The sequence below is a fragment of the Mytilus trossulus genome, chromosome 10, assembly GCF_036588685.1.
Source record: "Mytilus trossulus isolate FHL-02 chromosome 10, PNRI_Mtr1.1.1.hap1, whole genome shotgun sequence".
In the NCBI taxonomy this organism is placed as follows: domain Eukaryota; kingdom Metazoa; phylum Mollusca; class Bivalvia; order Mytilida; family Mytilidae; genus Mytilus; species Mytilus trossulus.
Genome location: NC_086382.1, coordinates 17,366,041 through 17,392,387, shown reverse-complemented (window position 1 = coordinate 17,392,387; position 26,347 = coordinate 17,366,041). Strand labels below are relative to the sequence as shown.

General features: G+C 32.3%; 1 protein-coding gene across 5 annotated transcripts in view; it reads left to right on the top strand.

Moving 5' to 3' along the window:
- The window catches only part of LOC134686964 (carnitine O-palmitoyltransferase 1, liver isoform-like), an 86,073-nt gene extending 72,973 nt beyond the window's left edge, over nt 1-13,100 (top strand). For all 5 annotated transcript variants that reach the window (XM_063546858.1, XM_063546854.1, XM_063546853.1 and 2 more), the window contains exons 16-21: nt 5,644-5,725; nt 7,225-7,389; nt 8,559-8,693; nt 9,609-9,797; nt 10,811-10,981; nt 12,654-13,100. In XM_063546858.1, the coding sequence (XP_063402928.1) occupies nt 5,644-5,725; nt 7,225-7,389; nt 8,559-8,693; nt 9,609-9,797; nt 10,811-10,981; nt 12,654-12,731 (820 nt within the window). In that variant the 3' untranslated portion in view covers nt 12,732-13,100. The remainder of the gene's footprint in view (nt 1-5,643; nt 5,726-7,224; nt 7,390-8,558; nt 8,694-9,608; nt 9,798-10,810; nt 10,982-12,653) is intronic.
- The last annotated feature ends 13,247 nt before the right edge of the window (nt 13,101-26,347 follow it).

Here is a 26,347-nt window from a genome sequence, read left to right as displayed (position 1 = left end):
GATTGAACTGGTTAAAGTTTTTAAGGTAGTTTTTGATGAAGTTGAAGTCCAATCAACTTGAAGCTTAGTGCACATGTTCCCTATGATATGATCTTTCCAATTTTAATGCCAAATTAGAGATTTTTCATTTATTTACTTAGAATGAGGAAAAATTTTATTTTTATGTATAGTTATTATCTCATTTTGCAATTGTCTGCATATAGGTCTACAGAAATTTTGTACTTGAAATTCAGATTTCACCCTATACCCAAGAAATCCGTGAAAACTGGTATCCCATGAATAATAATGATAATAACTATCAAAACTTGGCAGCATTACACAAAAACATTATTATCAACTCCTAGAAGTCGATATTAAGAATTGAACTATGGACAGTTAGTGCGTGAATTTTTCTTGCTACCTGATTATGAGACCTGAATAATCAAAGTTTATTGATTGGTTAGAACAATCCAAACCTATTAAATGTCTTTCAATCCCGTAGAGTATCAGATTTGTCCTCTCTATTTTTGCAATTAGATTTTGCCTGGTCATTAACCATTCATACACGGGAAACTTTTATCTATAAATAGTTGAATCTTCTGGAGTTTCGTAAACAACAACGTTAAACGATATATATACTACTTAAGAAATAATTCCTTCATGTCATGCTCTATGCTCATTTTAACATGGGTAGGCATTATATTTGTCGATATTTTACACTGAGCGTTAGCGAGGTGTAAAATGTGGTCAAATATAATGCCTACCCATGTTAAAATGAGCATAGAGCAAGACTTGAAGGAATTATTGAATTCTAATAGGACAAATGCAGTGTTTTTATAAGTCGAAGCGTAAGAAAATACTGTAAAAGCGTTTGGCTTTTCCCATTTCCTCCCCGTGGAGCCTGTGCATTACAATTCATATTTGATAAGTTTAAAAACCACAAGCAGGGTAAATATATGTTGTTTTATATAAATATATAATAAAAGTTTATGCTAGCTGCTTAAATGTATACATTTTAAAGGATAACGATGGAAATAACGTTTATATACACAGTAAGTTCGTGCGCATGTGTCAAACATATTTTTTATGCTCATTAGAATACGGCTTTGTTTACAAAGCGTAATAAGGACGTCATATTAGAATTCATAACGTGTGACCTCACATGTGTGGTAAAATTTGTTGATTACACGTGGCTACTCTAGTTTATGAATTAATCTACAAAGCAAGAGCACTTTCCATTTTCATCAGCTATGAGTTGACTATAGCCTCTTTTGAAAAGCTAATGCTTGTAGTACTAAGGTTATAAAAAAAACACCTAAAGTTATTGCCTTTCCATTGAGACTTTTGATATTTAAGGGATGCAGGTTCTCATTAAAGTCAGTATGCTTATCTTTAAAAATAGAATCAATTGAAAAGGTGTGTGGCACAGGTCTAGGTATAAAACTTTTTCAGGCTAATGAACTTCTTCTGCATTTGATTTCTTTATCTTCAAAAAATCAGCTGATATTAAATTAGTCAAACTCTAACTGATCTATTTTACAATAGCATTTTTTAGGATATTGGTGAGATATTTTCATAATTCACAATTACTGTTTATTAATGTTTACTACACAACATTGCACTCTCATTGTATTCCAAAGTGTTGCATAAGAATATTACTTAAAGGAGCACTAGCTACGATATATATAAAAAAAATAAAGTATATTTTTTTTAGATTAATCATTAATTAAATTGGAATAATGAAATAATAATTTGCTTTTAGCAATCAATTTGCTTTAATTTTGTTGAAATAAGCGATTATACATAATTTTTGACGGATTCACTTGCAAGTGAAAACGTCATCATCATTCTAACCGGTATTCATGTGAACTTAATTTAACCCCCTAGCTAGAGACTGACAACGCATGCATTGTACGTGAACTGGTTATTTAAAGAAAAAAAATGTCAACAATGAAAGTGAAACTACGGTAAATCATTTGATTACTAATTCGATCCACCTAAATCATTCTTATACGGTTAAAAACAACGAGAAACTTATATTTTTAATCTATAAATTCAAATCAAACAGACCTATAAAAATCCAATTGCACGTGCTGGTTTAACCTATTCATATCTTTATTTGTGTTTACATCGCTTATATGGTAATCTGGGGTTAAATCGATAGTTAATTAGATGGCGTCTAGATTTAAATACACATGAAACGAACCTACATATCATCTACCCCATGCTCTGTAAACTGTTTATTTTAAACGTTTGATAGATTGGATAAATGTTTTACATTGTTATTAATCAAATATGAGAATTTGAGTCAAATTGGTGACCATGAATTTGACAGCTAGTGCCCCTTTAATGATATATAAGTTCAAATCATGTATACCCATTTCTGATTTCATTTATATTCCATCCAGCTAATAATTCATCAATGTGTACGTATAGTTTTAAATTTGAAATCAGAAAAACATAATAATGAAATTATCTGTTTTTAAGTGGTTAAATAATTTTATTTCCTACCATACTAGGACACAAAAATACTTGCAAAAATCAGCTATACATTTTACCAGTATTTTTTTCTCTGTCTTTAAAAACAAACACTATATGAGATTGTTAATGAGAACATATTAAATGTTTCATATGAAATCAACTGGAAAGTTTACTTATTCCAACACAAATATTTGACTAGACCATGTCTGCATGATCTATCAACCATATACCAATCCAAAATTTATTTGTTCAGTTTTATCTAATTTTAGTATAATCAATCATAGACAAATCTTATTCTATTCCAAACCTATTTGTTTAGAAGAGAAACATGGCAGGTATATAAAATCAAGGCTCTTGATTAAAGATCAGTGAGCCCTCTTGTTTAGACACAATTTGTTTATGAGTATCATATCTCTTATAGTATACTTTGGAATGCAATGAAATTTTACACAGTTATTTACAATCATGATATGTGAAACAATTAAAAAAAAAAGAAAACCCCATGCAACAGCCTTACATAGACTCCCCTGACCAGTGCTCGATAACGACCAGTGCTCGATAATGCGCTACAGAAATGATTTTTTTAATGAAAATACAACATTTTTTATTCATATTTTTTTTGTGTATTTATACCTGAAAAGGGTTTTTACCGGAAATGTACATTTCGCATGATCTTAACTTAATGGGAAATTAATAGCAGACGATGAATCGACAGTGGTGAATCGAAGTTGAAAAGATCGCTCTTGGAATCATTTAAAAAAACAAACTTTAATTAAATATTTAGTAGTTAAAGATAACATGAATCGATTGCAAATTCATTAACAATTCAAACTATGTGATTTCCTACAGTTATATTTAATTCAAGGCATTTGTAACATCATTTTTTTGTCCCCCTACGGCCCCTACATATTTTCCCTTGACCGCCGCCACTTTAATGTTAACAATATATTTTGGGTAAACTTGCTTGTCTTTTCATGTATATTCCGGTTTGAGTGTTTCATTTGTCACTGATAGCCATGGTACTGCAATGTTGTGTGTACAATCTACGGAATAATGACCTATGAACATTTTAGTACAGAGTTTTTGTTTTCCAAACAATAAATATTTTGATAAATTTAAGAATCTCTGAATTTCAATGAACACATTACCATTTCAGTAAAATTTAAATGTCAATTATCAGAAAAATGTTCATTTTATCAAATAGACATAATAGTTTTTATTTTATTTTTATTCTGAGGTTTTTATTGCATTATCAAGAACTGGTCAATTTGTATTCAAATTTGGCATATTTTTAGTATGTGAATCAAGTATGCCCCATGGTGACATAATAACAGGAATTAAACAACCAATCAGGTCCTTTTATTTCAAATAAGGTCAACTGTGATCATACAAAAGGTCATGAATCAGTTTGCACAATTATGTCGGTAAACAGTAAAAAAACAATGTGAAATTATCGATCACTGGTCAGTAGAGTCTAGACTAAAACATTAAATGAAAACAGCAACCACTGTATTAGTGACAGGCTCTTGGCTGGGGATAGGCACAGAACAAATGAAGGATAAAATCTCATCCTAGCTTGAGACAGGTGTGCCACAGCATAAAACATCAGAACAAATGAAGGATAAAATTTCATCCTAGCCTGAGACAGGTGTGCCACAGCATATAACATCAGAACAAATGAAGGATAAAAACTCATCCTAGCTTGAGACAGGTGTGCCACAGCATATAACATCAGAACAAATGAAGGATAAAATCTCATCCTAGCCTGAGACAGGTGTGCCACAGCATATAACATCAGAACAAATGAAGGATAAAAACTCATCCTAGCCTGAGACAGGTGTGCCACAGCATATAACATCAGAACAAATGAAGGATAAAATCTCATCCTAGCATGAGACAGGTGTGCCACAGCATATAACATCAGAACAAATGAAGGATAAAATCTCATCCTAGCCTGAGACAGGTGTGCCACAGCATATAACATCAGAACAAATGAAGGATAAAATCTCATCCTAGCTTGAGACAGGTGTGCCACAGCATATAACATCAGAACAAATGAAGGATAAAATCTCATCCTAGCCTGAGACAGGTGTGCCACAGCATATAACATCAGAACAAATGAAGGATAAAAACTCATCCTAGCTTGAGACAGGTGTGCCACAGCATATAACATCAGAACAAATGAAGGATAAAATCTCATCCTAGCCTGAGACAGGTGTGCCACAGCATATAACATCAGAACAAATGAAGGATAAAATCTCATCCTAGCCTGAGACAGGTGTGCCACAGCATATAACATCAGAACAAATGAAGGATAAAATCTCATCCTAGCCTGAGACAGGTGTGCCACAGCATATAACATCAGAACAAATGAAGGATAAAATCTCATCCTAGCCTGAGACAGGTGTGCCACAGCATATAACATCAGAACAAATGAAGGATAAAATCTCATCCTAGCCTGAGACAGGTGTGCCACAGCATATAACATCAGAACAAATGAAGGATAAAATCTCATCCTAGCCTGAGACAGGTGTGCCACAGCATATAACATCAGAACAAATGAAGGATAAAATCTCATCCTAGCCTGAGACAGGTGTGCCACAGCATATAACATCAGAACAAATGAAGGATAAAATCTCATCCTAGCTTGAGACAGGTGTGCCACAGCATATAACATCAGAACAAATGAAGGATAAAATCTCATCCTAGCCTGAGACAGGTGTGCCACAGCATATAACATCAGAACAAATGAAGGATAAAATCTCATCCTAGCTTGAGACAGGTGTGCCACAGCATATAACATCAGAACAAATGAAGGATAAAATCTCATCCTAGCCTGAGACAGGTGTGCCACAGCATATAACATCAGAACAAATGAAGGATAAATCTCATCCTAGCTTGAGACAGGTGTGCCACAGCATATAACATCAGAACAAATTAGGAAAATATGGTTTACCTATCAAATTCACATTACATACAATATATATGTATGATATGTAATAAATCAATTATATCTTTTTATGTATTTTAATATCACATTTATATATAATGAATATTCAGAGTTTATGATACATTGAATTAATTCCTGATTTTCAGTACACTTACATGAACATTTAATAATTAATTCTGAAAAAAATATTTGCTCATTCTTGTTTTATAATCTTAATTATTCGTGTATTTTAGATATACAGATGATGGCCATACAATAGGTACACCAGAAATCTGTCCAAATCCTATTAAATTAGAATGGGAATTTACAAAGCCTGTATGTATTAATAGAAGTTCATATAATCTTATTATATTCCCTGTCATAGATAATGGTATCACCAAGTCCATCTGTGTTTATATACGCCCTGTTTTATGTCTGGGACATCTCTTTTGTACCATTGTAGGCCGAGGATTTATCATATACCAAAGTCAGGCCACTTTGACTTTTGACACCTTTCCCATTCATGTCCAGTTCATAACTCTTGTATCCAAAAACTAAGTTAATCAAACTTCATTTGCATTTCCATCTTACTCACTGGGACCTTTAAATTTCTTCTTTTATCTCTGTTTATTCTTAAGTGTTTGACAAATTAAACTGGAAAATAATGATGTTTAACTTCAAGCTTTCTCAAAAGAACTTTGTCCTGAAATTGCATGAAATGTTTTCCACTGGACTTTAAGCAACCCACAATTAATCAATCTTAAAAGAATTCTGTAACTTAACAAAAACAACAACATATGAATTATGCAGATTTCAATAGGAAAAGTTTTGTTAAAAATCAACTTATAAAAAAACTTAGTATTAAGGGACGACATCAAAAGATTGATGTAGGATAAAAAACTTAAATCAAATAGTTGGGGTGTGTGTGTTTAAATATATCCCTATTAGTCAATCAATTTTTCCCAAGTTAAGTTAAGAGATGGGTAGGGGGGTCAGTGAAAAAACTATGTGAATTAAGTTTTTTATCCTACATTGAACTTTTGATGTCGTCTCTAAGGCCAAAAAAAATATATGTCTGTTTCCTGCTGCCAAGGCAAATAAATCAGGGTCGGCCAAAAAAAAAATATATGTCTGTTTCCTGCTGCCAAGGCATATAAATCAGGGTCGGTAGGTCGGGATTTTTATTTTTTTTTTTATTTTTGCACTCCCAGATTTGCTGCAGTTAAATGTTATGTTTGGTTAGGGTCCTGTACCCCAAAATGATTTAATTCCTTTAAAGAAGCTTTAATTGAATAATCCTCCCAGTGCCGACATTTTTTAAACCTTAATTATAGCACATTTGTGCTGGGAGCAGCCATTTCGATTGTTTGGGCATAGTAAAATATGGATCTGGATCACACCCGAAACAAATTTTTCAGGACTGGAAACGATTTTTTCCGGATTTGAATAAAAAGATCTAGGGTCGGGGGGTTTGAGTCGGGGTCGGTCGGGGAAACAGGAAACAGACACATATTTTTTTTTGGCCTAATATTGAACAGATTGATAATACGTTATTGACTAGAAGATGCCTGCAATATTGCGGTACAATTGGGCAAGTGTTGAAACAAACAGTTTTAATATTTCGCAGGTAGTACCGTTCACTTAGAATGCACAAGATTATATAAGAAATGGATTGATAGTTAACTCTGAATTTTGATATTTTTTCACTTTCTTAAAAAAAATCTTTTGAACACATATGGTGCAGCTGTGAGTATGTACTTGAAAAGAAGTTTTGATAAAATCTATAACTGTTGTCAGTTATATTGTCCTGGTGTAATTCTATTTGTGTATTTCAGTGTTTACAGGTAATAGAGAACTGTTTGGAAGTTGCTACACAGCTCCTGAATGATGTTGATCTGCATTTACTATACCATAATCAGTATGGAAAAGGCTTTATGAAATCTGTCAAGATGAGTCCAGATGCATACATACAACTTTCATTACAGTTGGCCTACTACAGAGTAAGTGGTGGCAGGCTTTTGATAGGAAGCTTAATTCTGCATTTGATCCAAATGTACCATGTAACTGTTACACAGTGTTCTCCCCAAGGCTGTTTTAACACTACAGTATAAAGCTTTATTGCTTTTAGCGCTATCGCTTTTGAACAGTTTTGAGATAAACAATCATTTCCTCAAAATTAACCACAACCTTCCTTTTTGGGAATCGAACCTTGATTTCATAGAGATTCATACATTTATACACAAGTCATGGTCCTGCAACAAGAAAAAAAATAATTTACTGTATTTTATTAACCAGATTTTTGTGACAAAAATGTCGGTTATTGATTTGGGGATGTGCGGTCGGGTGGCGGCAACCAAATGTTTTCCATGCATTTACTCATGAACCGTTCAACCAAAGCTTATAAAATATTAATATGTTGTTATTGACAACAAAATGAAGGTCAAGTTCAATAATGACTATTTTGACTTTTACTGTTCAGGAGTTATGGTTCTTGGAAGATCGAAAAATGGCATTTCCAGTCGTGTCCGTGCATTTACGCATGAAGTGTTCAACCAAAGCTTCCCAAATTTTAATATGTTGTTACTGATGACAAAATGGAGGTCAAGTTCAATAATGACGATTTTGACTTTTACCGTTCAGGAGTTATGGTTCCTGAAAGATTGAAAATTGACTATTCCAGTCATGTCTGTGCATTTACTCATGAACTGTTCAACCAAAGCTTTTCAAATTTTAATATGTTGTTACTGATGACAAAATGGAGGTCAAGTTCAATAATGACGATTTTGACTTGTACCGTTCAAGAGTTATGGTTCTTGAAAGATCGAAAAATGCTGTTTCCATTCAGGTTGTTGCATTTACTCATGAACCATTCAACCTAAGCATTTCAAATTTTAATATGTTGATACTGATGACAAAATTGAGGTCAAATTTGATATTGACAATTTTCACTTTCACCGTTCATTAGTTATGGTTCTTGTGATATTGGCAGGACACAAATAAATGTTAATAAATCCGGTTTGCTGTCCTTGTGACAGCCTTTTGTTAGGTATAATATACACTTTAAACCATAAGATATATAATTTTTTAAGGGGATGCATAACACATTAACTTTTTTTTTTATATATCAGCAAAGCATTTTATTTACTTATGATTTGTATTGTTTTTGCAGACAGCAAAGAAATTTGACTTAACATATGAATCCTCCATGACACGGTTGTTTAGGGAAGGTAGAACAGAGACAGTGCGATCTTGTACAGTAGAATCTTGTCAGTTTGCTAAAGCTATGGATGACCCAAAAGTAACTGTAAGTATCAAAAGGTATTCTGTTTTTATCACCTGTGGAATCAATGAATACATTGCTGTTAGTGTTGCAGCAAAGGCATAAATAAATGTACAGGTTTCTAATTAGATCCACACACAAGAAACACACACATTATAAACTACTTGTATAAAGTTTTAATTTATGGGTTAAGATTAACTGGGGGTTTGTTGATAAAAGTACTGATATGGCATGGTAGTAATTTAAGGTGTTTCAAATATAAGTTTTAAACCCATCTTTCAATTTTATCAGTTATTACAAGTTTTTGGACACTTAAATTCATGGATAATGCAATCCACAAAACCCATGAAATATTGGTACCTACAAATTAAAGTACTTTAACAGTAACACAACATTGAAAGCATAAACAATGCCAAGCCCCTATTCATCAAAACTAGGGGTAACTGGAGGTGTTCCAGAAGGGTGTGTAGTATCTTGCCAACCTGTAGCATGAGTGTAATAGTAATATGACTCCACAAGACATGGGGTTGTCAACTGAAACCAAAGTCTTGACCTAAGAAGTTGTACATACATTTAGACACAACCTCTGGTGTTGGTTAATATGCATGCCAAGTATAAACTTTGAAATCATAATGGTTCTCAAGATATAGAGCAAACACAATCTTTTCCGAAGGACATGGGGTTGTCAATTGAGACCAAAGATTTTGACCTTGAACTTTGACCAAGGAAGTTGTACAAACATTATGACGCATCTTCGGGTTCTGGTTAACATATATGTGAAGTATAAAGTATGAAACCAGTTATCTAGATATATAGCAGGCACAATTTGTTACGGATGGAAAGACCCTGATAAGAAGATACCATTTTATACTGTCTTTTAAAGTCTTATAGAAGTAATTGAATTTGGAATATAAATGCAATCTCATTCTGGTATTTTAGAATAAAGAACGTATCAAGTTGATGAAAGTAGCAGCAGAGGTACATCAGCAAGGTTATAGAAACGCAATGTCAGGACATGGTATAGACAGACATCTCTTTTGTTTGTATGTTGTATCCAAATACTTGGGAGAGGATTCTCCTTTCCTCACAGAAGTACTCAGTTCACCTTGGAGATTATCCACTAGTCAGGTAAATCACTCGTTCATTTTAGGTTTTATTATAAGCCATTATATATAAAGAAAAAACATATGAGGAAGATGTGCATGAGACAAATTATCCTTACACAAAACAAATATATCTGAAGATTAGTGTATGGTCTTCAACAACAATTTAAGTGCAAGTAAAGGCATGACATAAAAAAGGGAGGGCCTTATAAAGTTCAGTGCGAAAGATAATATAAGCAGAAAAAATATCTTTTAGTCTGTCATCTTGAATTCTTCTATGCTCCCACTTGCATATCATAAAGTTATAAAGGACATAACTGATGAACAGTAAAGTGACCCTACCAAAATTTGCGTTTTGTATATAAGTTTCATGAAAGTTGGTTGATGCAAACTAAGTTTAGAGAACAGAAAGTTCCGTAGCATTTGGGTGAGGCAAACTAAAGTTAGAGAATGGAAACAAAAAAATCAGCAATTTTTGTTATTCATAAAATTCATAAAATGATTAAAGTGCTGCCAATAAAATTTAAACTGTCTATTTTGGTAATATATAAATTTTGTTAGTGTCACTTTTAATGTTCTTTAATTATGTCACTTTATAACTAAATATGATATGCAAGCAAGGGCATTTCTCAATTTATTTTAGTTTTGCCTTATATGATAAAAATCATAATAGATAAATAGACACTTTAAGTCAATTTTTAGGGGGAGGGGTACTTATAGAAAATGGTTCTATTTGATTATTGATACACAGATCAAATAATCAATTGTGTACTTGTAAACAGAAGAAACTATGCTAGGTGTTTCCTTTTATGTGGGGATTTGTGGTATCAGAGCTTGCTCACTAAAGGTACTTTGATTTCATATTTTTTATTTGTCAAGATACTCGGAGATAATCTATGACAGAGTAGCCTGTACTTATTTGTGACACCTCATCATTTCAGTGATGAACTATAGAATTGTTTATTGCAGACAACTTATTAATAGATCAATGAATTTGACCTTGATAAATGTATATTATGGATTGTTTTTGTATTTCAGACCCCACACCAACAGACCAATAAATTAGACCTGGTGAAACACCCAGAACATATATCAGCAGGAGGAGGATTTGGTCCGGTTGCTGATGATGGTTACGGAGTGTCATACATCATTGCTGGAGAAGATGTTATCTTTTTCCATGTGTCTTGTAAAAATTCTTGCCCAACAACAGTAAGTTTGAACAAATTGTACATTTTAGACTTTCTGTCTGTTAACATCATAGTTCCCATTTTCAGATCATACACTGAAGTTAGAAGGTAAACGCTATGAAAAAGCCTTCAGCTTCGACTTCATGTTTTGAAATGACTTTAATGTGCCAAAAACATTAATAGAATTTCATGGAATTTTAATTTATTTTGATTTTGTACATATTTCCAATCTCTAATACATAAATTCTTTTTGTTATGCCTCAGAATAAGATTAAAGGTTTTGTGTTAATTGTAATTTTCAACACAACAAGATCGACATAGTGTTTGCACAGAGTTAAGTGGGAGGTAAATTTTAACAGCCATTATTATGTACATCTCAGATTCTGTGCTAAGTATAGTTATATCAAGAATATTGTCACAGTGTTGTTTACAAAGAGAAAGAAGTAGTCATTTTAAATGTAGAAGACCTGGAAGCTTAATACTTTGCCTTGTGATACAAACTTTGTATCTGTCATGTCCATTATCATTGATCTTATTTTCATGGTTCAGCGATTGCTGAAGTTCTGACTTCTGATTTCTAGTGACATAAATTTATTGAATGTATGTCAGGGTGGTCCTATACTAGAATCTATACTTCAAGACCATCATGTTTTTATACGCCCGTCAAAATTTTGACGGGACGTACATCAAAATTTTGATGGGACGTTTTATGGTATACAAATGTCCTGTGTCTGTCCGTCCGTCCGTCTGTCTGTCTGTCCGTCTGTCCAGCGTAAACATGTCGCACAGTAACTTGAGAACGACTTATCCAAATTTCATGAAACTTGAAATAGTTGTTTCTTATGATGGTCAAATGATCTGTATACTTTTTGGTGAAAATAAGATTAAAACTTTTTGAGTTACGGCACTTTGTAACTCAAACAAGGGTGGTTTTTTTTCACATGTCGCACTGTATCTCAAAAAGTATTCTTGATTATGGCTTAAAACTTTAAAACTACTTAGTTATATTAATCTTAATATCTGTATACTTTTTGGTGATGATTCAAAGTTTCATTTTTGAGTTATTGAGTATTTTGTAAAAAAAGGGGGAGGTTTTTTTTTTACATGTCGCGCCATATCTCAAAATTGATTTATGATTATTGCTACAAACTTTACACATGTCTTTTGTGGGGGAGGTTTTTTTTACATGTTGTGCCGTATCTCTATAACAATTTATGATTATTGCTTATTATACTTTTTGGTGATGATTCAAAATTTATTTTTGAGTTATTGAGTATTTTGTTAACAGGGGAGGTTTTTTTTTACATGTCGCTTCATATCTCAAAAATAATTTATGATTATTGCTTAAAACTTTTCACACTTCTTTGTTATATTAATCTAAAGATCTGTATACATTTTTGTTTTGATTTAAAATTTTATTTGAGTGATATTTAGTTTTTTGTTAAAAAACAACCAAGGGTGGGAGGTTTCCCGCCGTGTCTCAAAAACTATATATGGTTATTGCTTTAAACTTTCTCAGAAACTATTTATGATTATTGCATATAACTTCCACATAAGACATCGGGCGTATCATGCGCTCATGGCGCAGCTGTTTATTATGGAGTTGATACAGAACATTTACTAACCAAGTCTAATATGTTTGAATATTTTATAATACTATTATATAGTTATTGGAAAATATTTATTATTTTTAGGGTGCTAAGAAGTTTGCAGAACAGATCCAAAAAGCCCTAGCTGATGTGAAAAACATGTTTGAGGCCAAAGATTCATGATGAAAGTTTAATCTTAGACAATTTATTTCAACCAACCATGTGATCAAGTTTAGATATGTTTACTTTATTTATGGTTTTACTGTATTATTTATTGAGAAAGACCATGCAGAAAAACAAGTTTGGTTTCTTAAGCCAAATAAGGTTTTGCTAACAGGTTTTTTAACACTTGCATATATATCATAGGAATTTTAGTTTTGGGGAATTACATAGACAAATCTTTCATTTGTTTATACATGGGGATCTTTTAAATCATTTTGTTTTTAATGAAAAAGTTTAAACTGTAGACATTTAATGATTTAAAGTTGTAACAATGAATGCTTTAATAAAAATAGTCTTTGTTTTATTCTTATTAAAATTTTATAATTTTAATGTTTTAAATTGATTTTGTATGATCCAGGTATATGATGTATAATCAGAAGAAAGATTCTTTTTAGCATCTGAAAAACATAGCCCAAAATAATAGCTTTTTATCCTGCAATTGGGTGTCCTAACATTTATTAATAGCCCAACAGTTATCCCTAGCCTTTATGTTTACTGTACAGATATCACTTTATAGCTCCACCCACAACCAGACTATTTTTGGAAAGTTTGCTGTAGCTTGCTATATATATAAGTATAACAATATACTTTCCTATCGCAAAATGTTTCTGGATATAAATAAAGGTAGTCTGAGTTTGTTTTAGTCAGTGTTTGTGATAGTCTGTTTTTGTTTTAGTCTTGAGTTATCCAGAAGCATGATCGATATTACTAATCACCAACATGTTTATATTTTGACCAGGCTATAAATTTACAAGTGATAAGTTTGATTGAACAATAGGCAGGTGACAGGTATCAAATACTTGATAATCATATTGCTTCTGTCTATGTCACTCACCAAGGATGAGTTAATGGAAAATACTGGCTTTGATAGAAAAGTGCATTGTTTTTTGGTCAAAACATCTATAAGTACAGACAGAAGGGTCATATCTTTTGTACTTGAAATATGCTGTTGCATTTTGAGCTTGGGGTGTATCATAGACCTGACCTTTCTATTTTTTCTCCTATGATAGTCTGGTTTGTGTTTGAACTGTTTTGAATTAACAAAATTTATAAGCAGAAGCATCACACTGACCTTGACATTCAATTTTAGAGTTTACAGTAATACTGTAAACTCTAAAATTGAATACACAGGTCGACACACGATGTCTGCTTTCAAAAATTAAACAAATTTCAAGATCAACGATGTTTTCTTGAGAGTTCTTTACAGTTCTCATCTTTCAATTAATTATGATTTTGCTGTGGAACTATGGCAAATGTTGCAAATTGTGCTTGTATGATAAATTGATTAAAATTGGAAGGTTGTTTGACCAAATTTATACAAATTAATATTTTGTTACGACCCATTAGGTAATCTGATTACATACAACCACTAATTATGACACCTGTTGTGACTGTTGATTAGCGTAGGGTCATTAACTTGTCATAATATGTCCCCAGGTAAAATGAATGACTTTTTAAAATTGATCAGAAAAACTTCAAAATCGGTAAACAATAATTTTTTCGGGTATATTTGAAAATCGGGATTTTGACTAATTTTACTATCCCGATATCGGGATTCGGGTTGAGGTGTAAAAATCGGGATGATACCGCGAAAATCGGGATAGTTGGCAGGTCTGCAGTATGAATCTCACACTTTATTCCTGGGTCAGTAGGATACTTTAAGATTGACCTATAATTAACAATGTGTCAACTCAACACAGGGACAAAGTTTATAACAAATGAATGGCTGAAAACCAAAAATCTCAAAATATCATTGCCTCAATGCTGAATTTAACAGCAGCAACTAAAATGTATTACATGGTACCTCTACAGATCTAGTGCATATTAACTTTTCATTCCTGTCTACATATTGCCATTGTTGAGTAAAGCCTTTCATATAAATTCACTTTCATTTAAATTCACTTTCATTAAGTAGTGTTGTAATGATTTAAGTTTGCTGTCTTATTTGAATAAGAGATATATTTTTTTAATGAATGAACCAGCTATCCTCAAGATTTAAAGGAGGAAGATACATAAACAATTTTAGGTCACCATACAGTCTTCAACAATGAGAAAAATCATACGATAAAGTAAGCTATAAAAGGCCAAGATATATAAAACAAGGATGTGTCCTCAGTACACGAATGCCCCACTCACAATATCATTTTCTATGTTCAGTGGACCGTGACATTGGGATAAAAACTCTAGTTTGGCATTAAAATTAGAAAGATCATGTCATAGGGAACATGTGTTCTAAGTTTGAAGTTGATTGGACTTCAACTTCATCAAAAACTACCTTGACCAAAAACTTTAACCTGAAGCGGGACAGATGGACGGACAAACGGACGAACGGACGCACAGACCAGAAAACATAATGCCCCTCTACTATTGTAGGTGGGGCATAAAAAATTGACAATCCAAACTAGAAAACTAACTTAGACGCTTGGTGAATGTTAATAGTGCAGGGATACAGGCGCCCCCTCTATCTGGTAAATGACCTCATAAAGGCACGTATAATTGACGAGTTTTTTCTGGTGATGGATGAACTCAAAAGTGGTCTATACAATTGACTACAAACAAATATGAAGACTTAAATCAATAAAAAATACTATAAAATCACAGGCCTTATACTGTAAATTCAGAAATTATTGCGTGCATTTATTATTGCGATTATGTTATTTTAGGTTTAAATAGATTTTAATTTTTACGATTTTAAGAAAAATCCTGTTAAATTCATATAAAATATTTCAAATTGCGAGTTTAAATTTTTGCGTTTACAACTCAGTCGCATTTTTCGCAATAATAAAAACCTCGCATTAATTTCTGAATTTACAGTACATGGGATGAGCACATAAAGAAATTAATAGTGCTTTCTTCTGTACATTCAATTATTTTAAATCTACAGTTTAAGCTTGCAATAGAAATTATCAAAATTTTACATGACAATAAAATTGAGAGTGAAAATGGTAAATGTGCCAAAGAGACAACAACCCAACCATAGAGCAGACAACAGCAGAAGGTCACCAACAGGTCTTCAATGCAGCGAGAAATTCCAGCACCCAGAGGCGTCCTTACTTTTTTTACAACCGCAAAATTTGAAATTTTTTTTGGTCGTATATTAGTATCACGTTGGAGTCGTCGTCCGAAGACTTTTAGTTTTCACACTCTAACTTTAGTTTAAGTCAATAGAAATCTATGAAATTTAAACACAAGGTTAATGACCATAAAAGGAAGGTTGGGGTTGATTTTGGAAGTTTTGGTCCCAATAGTTTAGGAATTAGGGGCCAAAAAGGGTCCAAAATTGAACTTTGTTTGATTTCATAAAAAAATGAATAAGTGTTCTTTGATATGCTGAATCTAACTGTGTATGTAGATTCTTAATTTTTGGTCCCGTTTTCAAATTGGTCTACATAAAGGTCCAAAGGATCCAAAATTAACTAAGTTTGATTTTAACAAAAATTGAATTATTGGGGTTCTTTGATATGCTGAATCTAAACATGTACTTAGATTTTTTATTATTGGCCCAGTTTTCAAGTTGGTTCAAAATTAAACTTTGTTTGATTTCAACAAAAATTGAATTCTTGGGGTTCTTTGATATGCTGAATCTAAACATGTACTTAGATTTTTTATTATTGGCCCAGTTTTCAAGTTGGTTCAAAATTAAACTTTGTTTGATTTCAACAAAAATTGAAATCTTGAGGTTCTTTGATTTGCTGAATCTAAACATGTACATTTTTTGTACATAGATTTTTGATTCTTGGCCCAGTTTTCAAGTTGGTCCAAATCGTGGTCCAAAATTAAACTTTGTTTGATTTAAACAAAAATTGAATCCTTTGGGTTCTTTGATATACTGAATATATACTTAGAAATTTTGATGAGAGGCCCAGTTTTCAAGTTGGTCCAAATTGGGGTCCAAAATTAAACTTTGTTTGATTTCAATAGAAATTGTACATGTGTGGTTCATTGATATATGCTTAATCTAACCATGTATATCGATTTTTGATGTTTCAGCCCGGTTATCAAATTGGTCCACATTGAGGCTTAAAAGGTCCAAAATTGAACTTTATTTTATTTCATCAAAAATTGAATTCTTGGGGTTCTTTGATATGCTGATTCTAACCATGTATTTAGATTTTGGATATTGGACCAAAATAGGTAATATCCAATTTAAAATTTAAAGTATTTAAGTTTAAGTTCTTAGACCACATTCATTATGTGTCAGAAACCTGTGTTGTGTCAAATATTTAATCACAATCCAAATTCAGAGCTGAATAAAGCTTGAATGTTGTGTCCCAATTTGCCCCAATGTCCAGGGTTTGAACTCTGCGGTCTTATTAAGCTGACCCTGCGGAGCATCTGGTTTATCTTACATTGATCTTTTGATGTCGTCCCTTACAAACTGAAACTGAGGGAAACACATCTAATATAAGAGGAGAACTACGACACAACAGAAACACAAAATTAAAATTTAACACAAAGAAACGAAATTAATATAATATAACAATGGCCATTTTCCTGACTTTGTACAGGACAACAACCACAAAAACCCTGTTTTTCGTATCAAACATAAACTAAAAGAACTAGCCAAGGAATTGTTTTAGTGTCCCGGCTGATAAATCTGCTTATAATATCATTATTGTTTGACGTTGAGACTATATAACACATGTTATAGTAGTCTCAATTGAAGTAAATTTTACATTGAGGTTCTGCAAAAAGAAATCACCAATTCACCAACATTCTAACTAACTCCAGAAAATGACATCTGTAACAAACATAAACATTTAGCTCTTTATAAGCAAAACCAAAAACAATGAAAGTCAAACTATGTACTGGCTTCTGAAGCTACACAAAACACCTTACAAATATAGATTTATTTTGTCTTCAAGCTATTGTTCAACTACTAAATTGTCTATTCTACTTACTAGTACACTTGGTACAATCAAAAACCTCATAATAAATTGTTAAAAAAATAGTGAAATTAATTACTTTTGGAGTGTCAACAACTTGTTGGTAGTACTAAGTACTTGATAAATTGCATGCATATATTTGTGATTTTGAAGCAAGTTATAAAAAGTGAGTATCGAGTTATAAAAAGTGAGTAGCGAGTAACAAAAAGCGAGTAGAGAGTTATAAAAAGTGAGTAGCAAGTAACAAAAAGCGTGTAGCGAGTTATAAAAAGTGAGTAGCGAGTAACAAAAGCTACCATTTATATTTTTGTAAAGATTATTATTCAAACTAAGGATCATCTCATGGATTTCCCTTTTCATTACTTACTAATTCTTAAGGCTTTCAATTAACTATTTGAAATATTTCAATACAATTTGATACATTGCTATTTTATATGAATTCATTGCAAAGGATAGTCGTTTTACTTTATTTATAAATTACTCTAAATCAGGATAAATGTTTTTAACCGGATTTTTGTGACAAAAATGTCGGTTATTAAATTGGGGATGCTCGGCGGGCGGCAGGGCGGGCGGTCGGGCGGGCGGCAATCAAATGTTGTCCGTGCATTAACTCAAGAACCGTTCAACCAAAGCTTTTAAAATTTTAATATGTTGTTACTGACAACTAAATGAAGGTCAAGTTCAATAATGGCCATTTTGACTTTTACCGTTCAGGAGTTGTGGTTCTTGAAAGACTGAAAAATGGCGTTTCCAGTCGTGTCCGTGCATTTACGCATGAACAGTTCTACCAAAGCTTCCCAAATTTTAATATGTTGTTACTGGTGACAAAATGGAGGTCAAGTTCAATAATTACGATTTTGACTTTTACCGTTCAGGAGTTATGGTTCTTGAAAGATTTAAAAATGGTGTTTCCAGTCGTGTCCGTGCATTTTCTCATGAACCATTCAACCAAAGCTTTTCAAATTTTAATATGTTGTTACTGATGACAAAATAGAGGTCAAGTTCAATAATGACGATTTTGACTTTTACCGTTCAGGAGTTATGGTCAGTTATGGTTCTTGAAAGATTGAAAAATGGTGTTTCCAGTCGTGTCCGTGCATTTACGCATGAACTGTTCTACCAAAGCTTCCCAAATTTTAATATGTTGTTACTGGTGACAAAATGAAGGTCAAGTTCAATAATGACTATTTTGACTTATACCGTTCAGGAGTTATGGTTCTTGAAAGATTGAAAAATGGTGTTTCCAGTCGTGTCCGTGCATTTTCTCATGAACCATTCAACCAAAGCTTTTCAAATTTTAATATGTTGTTACTGATGACAAAATAGAGGTCAAGTTCAATAATGACGATTTTGACTTTTACCGTTCAGGAGTTATGGTTCTTGAAAGATCGTAAAATGGTGTTTCCATTCACGTTGTTGCATTTACTCACAAACCATTCAATCTAAGCTTTTCAACTTTTAATATGTTGATACTGATGACAAAATAGAGGTCAAATTTGATATTATTATTGATTATTTGTTTATGGTTTGCTTAGTATCGACCCGATGAGTTAAAACTTAAAAGCTGTTCTCTTCAGAGTTTTACTTGGTTGCATGTTCTTATGTTGTGCTGTAACGCCACTGTCCTATATTAGAGGAAGGGGACAGATCCTGCACATACGTTTAACCTCCCTTAATATATATACGGTTACCTAACTTACCTGTTCCAAGTAAGGAGCCTTCGATTTTTGTTGTCTCTTGTTCCTGTAATTCATATATGTTTAAACATTGATGATTTCATATTTAAATTTGGGTGTTGTTTAATTTTATCTGAATTGTTTTACATGTAAAGTTGGGGGTTACAGCTTACTTTGCGGCATAAGCCAATGCTCCATTTCGAAGGCTGTACTATGACCTATAATTGCTTACATCAAAGATTTTGTCATTGATGGAGATATGACCATTGGCAATTAAACCACATCTTATTTCTATACTTAACGAATAATTATCACATTGAACAAAGTTGAATTGAATAATTTAAATAATAATTATAAGAATTACACTAAATTATCTCGGAGCTGTCTTTAGGATTCATGATCTAAGTAAAGATGACCGGAAAGTGTTGCAGATCCAATATTAATATGCATTTTTTAACAAAACTAATACAGATATAGTGTATGTTTCCTGAATTATTGCTAAACGTTTTGATGAATATTCCCATAATTAGTTAATTTGTAAATTTATTCATAAAAATACAAAGTGTAATAATGAAAAATCTTTCATTTAAACACCAATATACAAATTGAAATTAAAGTCTCGGTCCTCCCCAGAGTTATGTTGTTTCCAATACAAAACACTTTCATACATTTTATAGCTGACCATGCAGAGGGTTTGGGCTTTTCAAATTGTTGAAGGACTACGCTTTTGTATAATTGCTTAAATGAAATACTTTTTTTATGTCTTGAGTCAAAGAATAGATTTTTGTGTTAATACAAAATTTAAAATGAGCTAGTTTAATAATTTCTTTATGCATATATTTATGTGTGTATCAGAACCATACATTTTATTGTTTTTTAAAAACCAGTGTGAATATACATGAACAGATTTGATTTAATATGTGCAGCCTCAAATGCAATCTATAATACTAAACTTACGAGGTCCAATTTGTCAGCCGTCATCACGTAAAAACGACGAATCAAAGAATTCAACTTTATATATAACGAATATAGTACAAAGGTGTAGATTAAAAATTACACCACTCCAGGCTCTTTTGTTTTCCACGTAATTAATACTACCAATAATTAAGAAGTTCCGGGTCGAGTCCGATACCGATACCAATAGTATATTCATCTGTTACCTATTACCTTATCTGTACGTTCCGCATTTGACAGGCGCACCACCAAACGGTGTATTCAGGATATGCTATATACACGGGTCATAATCACAGAGTTGACACTACTTAACTGTCAAATTGTTACCTATTGTAGTATTTTAATCTGTAAGATTTTATAAGATAACAATACGAATACTAAAAATAAGGCGTATAGGTACAGTTTTCAATTTGTTAGCGGGCATAATATAGGACAATGCTGTTGATTAAAAAAATACTCCATCCTAGGACCTTTTGTTTTCCAAATGATTAATATTACCAATAATTGATAAGTTCAAGTTAGACGGGTTCAAACAGAAAGATTTGAAAGCAGAAAAAAACTGTGATAACTATCTTATAATCGGCATGACTTTATCAGATGACAATACTAATACAAAAATAAGTCTTGCGCATAGTAATATACTTTAATTCGGTCACGGAACCGCGATATCACGGGTGTGTTCTAGTATTAATTAAAAATAAAGGAAATAATATAAATTAAGGGACAATTACTCTTGAACTAGTAAACATAACATATGCTGAATTACAAATTATTGTCCTAATAACAGAGCATGTTTATAGTTCAAATATCAATGTCCCTTTATTTATTCTACTTTTTAAACAGAAAAATAGTCTGTTTAAGCAAATATAAGCAGACATGTTTTTGACTATGATGCAGCCTTTTTCGCCTATTAATTAATTCCCTAGATTTGACAGTTAAACAACAAACAATAAAATAAAACAATCAAACAACCTGGCATTCTGTAAGGTCAATATATAAATGAGATAGCTGTACAGTTATACGAATTTTTTTTTTTTAAAGGTGACCATATGATTTTAGTCTAAACTTCTTAAAGGAGTAGGTCCGGTAAGGACCGATTTTGGCCTCAAATTTAAGTTTCATCTGACGAAAGATTTTGACCACTTTTTTTAACACTTAAGTGTCTATTTCATATGATTCAATTAATTTATGTGCAAGATTGTAACTTATTTAGTCATTAAAAACGATCCGATTCAAGCTCAAATATGAAAATCTACCAAATATACGAAAAAATGTCACTTTTCAGATGGTTTTTGTCAAAAACGAAAGTGGCCGCATCCGTGTTCATCCTCAATCTTTATATATGTTATGTATTACCATCAAATACAACTTCCATTTCAATATTTTGGATGAACACGAATGCGGCCACTTTCGTTTTACCTGGAAACTTTCAAAAAAATTGAACTAAAATGCTGGAATTTTGAAGATTTCATTAATTTAGCACGACTTCATTGTGCTAGTACCCAATATATGTGCATTGTATTGTCAAAAAACAGCCCATATTTATGTAGCAGAACCATTCTACTATTCAATAACAAAGAAAAAGTTTAAGTTTTAACAATTTTGTAAAACTGCCATATTTTGGGGCCAAAAAGAGGTCTTACTGAACCTACTCCTTTATCAATTTTTTAAGCAATTAACTAAATCCATTAAAATGAAAGCAAAAACCCAAAGTCCTAAACAGCCTTGCATTAAGTAAGATCAGTATAAAAATGGTTTAGCAGAAAAATTTCATGAAAATCCATGTTGATTTAAAAAAGTTATAAAAACATTTAAAGATGACTATCTAGTTACAGCCTAAACTTAAATTTTTTTGCTTTTTTTACCTATTTATAAAATTCATAAAAATGACAGCAAAACACCAAAGTACCAAACAAACTGGCTTTCTGTAAGATAAATATATAATTGAGATAGTTCTTGAGTTTTATGAAAATCCAAGTTGATTTGGAAAAGTTTTAAAATTTTTTTAAAGGTGACTATCTGAATTTAACCTAAAATGAAAATTTGAGCTTTTTTTTTCTTACCTATTAATCAAATCCATAAATTTATCAGCAATACACCAAACTATTAAACAACTTGGTATTCTATAAGGTCAAAATCATTTAAAAGATAGTTCCAGCAGAAAATTCTAGCTTTTTTAATTCCTTAATTAATCCTTAAAATTGACAGAAATGAAACAAGCTACCAGTTTGTTGAGACATGTTTTGAGTGCCCGCAAAATAAATTTCCTATACACCGATAAAATTGATAGCAAAATTTTCCCTATAGAATATGTTTTGGCCCATCCACTAAATATTTAAAAAACAATTCTCGCCCATCCAAATATTTCCACAATGAAAGTGCTTGCCCCGCCCCATTTTGCACCAGCCCATCGATCTGATAAATATTGAACGGCCCCTTACTTGGAACAGGTAAGTCAGGTAACCGTATATATATTTAGGGAGGTTAAACGTATGTGGAGGATCTGTCCCCTTCCTCTAATATAGGACAGTGGCGTTACAGCACAACATAAGACCAACCAAGTAAAACTCTGAAGAGAACAGCTTTTAAGTTTTAACTCATCGGGTCGATACTATTTAAAGCAAACTATAAACAAATAATCAGGTTAGATGACAGAATAAAAACATAAATTTATCCTGATTTAGAGTAGTTATAAATAAAGTAAAACAACTATCCTTTGCAATGAATTCATATAAAATAGCAATGTATCAAAATGCATTGAAATATTTCAAGAAGTTAATTGAAAGCCTTAAGAATTAGTATGTAATGAAAAGGGAAACAAGCCATGAGATGATCATTCGTTTAAATAATAATCTTTTCAAACATAAATGATGGCTTTTGTTACTCGCTACTCACTTTTTATAACTCGATACTCACTTTTTATAACTCGCTACTCCCTTTTTGTTACTCGCTACTCACTTTTTATAACTCGATACTCACTTTTAATAACTTGTTACTCGCTTTTTGTTACTCGCTACTCACTTTTTATAACTCGCTACTCACTTTTTATAACTCGCTACTCGCTTTTTGTTTCTCGCTACTCACTTTTTATAACTCGATACTCACTTTTTATAACTTGATACTCGCTACTCACTTTAATAACTCGATACTTGCTTTTTGTTACTCGCTACTCACTTTTTATAACTCGATACTCGCTTTTTGCTACTCGCTACTCACTTTTTTTTAACTCGATACTCGCTTTTTATAACTCGATAGTTGTTTCTTATGATGGTCAAATGATCTGTCTACTTTTTGGTGAAAATTAGATTTTAACTTTTTGATTTACGGCACTTTGTAACTAAAACAGGGGTGTGTTTTTTTCACATGTCGCACTGTATCTCAAAAACGATTCTTGATTATGGCTTAAAACTTTAAAAACTCGATACTCCCTTTTTATAACTCGATACTCGCTTTTTGTAACTTGATACTTGCTACTCGACTAAAAGTAAATCTCGACTGAAGGATGCCTCCAGGTACAAGAGTTTCTCGCTGCATTGAAGACCAATTAGTGGCCTTTTACTGTTGTTTGCTCTATGGTAGGGTCGTTGTCTCTTTGGCACATTCCCCATTACCATTCTCATGTGAAAATGATACAAGTTTTCAGTAAACAGGAAGTTGTTGAGTGAAGAATCTGAAAACCAATTACACAGTACAGCAGACTTAAATAAAGTCTGAAACCAAATTTCAGAAATTTTAGAAATCCTTGTATTGTAGTTCCTTAGAAAAATGTGACGAAAATTTTCAACTTGGCTATCATGTGTACAATTATACAAGTGTTTGGTAAACAATAAGTTGTTGAGTGATGAATCTGAAAACACATCACACGGTATAACTGACTTATATAAACCCTGAAACCAAATTTCACAAATCCTTGTCAAGTAGATTCTGAGAACAAAGCCACAAAATATTCATAGGAGTCGGACAGACTGAGGTTAAACAGTATACCCCGACTTTTTTAAAGCGGGGGTATCATTAATAATTCTTTAATAGTAACTTCTAAAAATAAATTGACAGCTAATCACCTCAAGTCAATACAACATTTCGGTATACATTATTTAAAAGCAGTGTAAGGGAGGTAATCCAAACATACACAACCTTGTACTTTAAATGTGCTTGGAAGGCCTCCCTTACACAGCTTTTAAATTGTCAATTAACCAGGAAACCCTTGTTGAGGGTCCCCCTTTTTTTACCTTAATTCCTAAGCGGTTTGAACTATTACACACCCCCCTAAATTCAATCCTGATCTGTAATATCATCTTTGTGGTATGGAAACTTGTGATATAACTTCAGAGAGATCGGTACACTTCCACAAGTTATTATCTGGAAACTAGAAAAATGCTTATTTGGGCCCTTTTTTGGAACCTTAAAAACCTTGAATCAATCATAACCTTCCATTTGTGGTTATAAACTTTGTGTTTAAATTTCATAATTTCTATTTACTTATACTTAAAGTTATTGTCCAGAAACCAAATATCTTTGGAAGACACAGAAGACAATGTGATACCAATATAAAATTGTATAAAAATTATTCACAAACCATCAAAAGCAGATAATAGAAAGCAGAAGAAAACACCAGGGTTTAAATAAAATATCCTGTAAAAATTAAAAGAAAGAGAAAATATCTTTGCTCCATTATAAGGTATCAGGTCCGTTCGCGCCCAATATACTTTCGCACCTAACACGTTCGCACCTCGCACGTTCGCACCCAAGGTCCGTTCGCACTCTACACGTTCGCGCCCAATTTTAATTCAAATTCCAGCTGAATATTTGGAAAATCAGGATTGTTGTTTTTAATTGCTTTGACGTAAATACTGAATGTATTTGTAGCTTGGTATGAGTAAAAGATTGAATATTGTATATGATAAATTAAACCCAAAAGATAATTGTTTTTAATAACAGCTTGGTCCCTTTGATCTGAAACAATGAAATAATGAAATATAGCAATACACTATTATATAAACCAAAACATGATTTTTATTCAACTCACAAAAAAAACGTAGTCAGAATCTCACTTCATTTTGAAACAAGTCAATGCAACAAAGTTATAGGCAATACAATAAACAAAACATGATTAAGTGTTATTCAACACAAAATAAAACGTTGACAGAATCCCACTTCAATTATAGAAAGGAATATTATTATTTTTAACAAAACGCTCTAAAAAAACATCATTAAGATTTATTCAACACTTAAAAAATGCTGTCTCGCTTTATTTTGAGACAATGAAATCAATTATACTTTTAATAATTCTACTTGCCAAAACTTGATTGCAAAGTTATCAAACACAAAACCAGAGACATATACTATTAAATAAAACGTTGACAGAATCCCACTTCAATCATAGAAAGGAATATTATTATTTTTAACAATACGCTCTAAAAAAACATCATTAAGATTTATTCAACACTTAAAAAATGCTGTCTCGCTTTATTTTGAGACAATGAAATCAATTATACTTTTAATAATTCTACTTGCCAAAACTTGATTGCAAAGTTATCAAACACAAAACCAGAGACATATACTATATGTCTCTGACAAAACCAATTAAAATTGGGCGCGAACATGTGGGGTGCGAAAGTGAAAGGGGGCGAACATGAGTGGGTGCGAACGTGAATAGGCGCGAACGGACCCGGATTCCCATTATAAGGTGCTTTTGTATATCAGTTCTATACCTAGCATGTCAAGCAGAATGTTCATATAAATAGCACCTCAGAGGCTATTATGCCGGATCCAGCTAAATAGCCACAGCCTTTAAAAATCATAAGATTGAAAATTTAACATTCCTATTTGTACTTTCTATATGTCATCTTTGGGTTTCAAACATGACTCTTTACACTGGCAACATAAATGACAATTAATGCTATTGCTTACAATGGTAGCACAGATTATTTTTCATCAATGAGCTAATGATGCCTTTACCTGTAACTCAAAGTATTGGAAATGCAGAAGAAGACAGTCTGACAGATTTAAAGGTGGAAACATTTTCACTGACTAACTATGAAGAACATGAGAAAGATGCCAG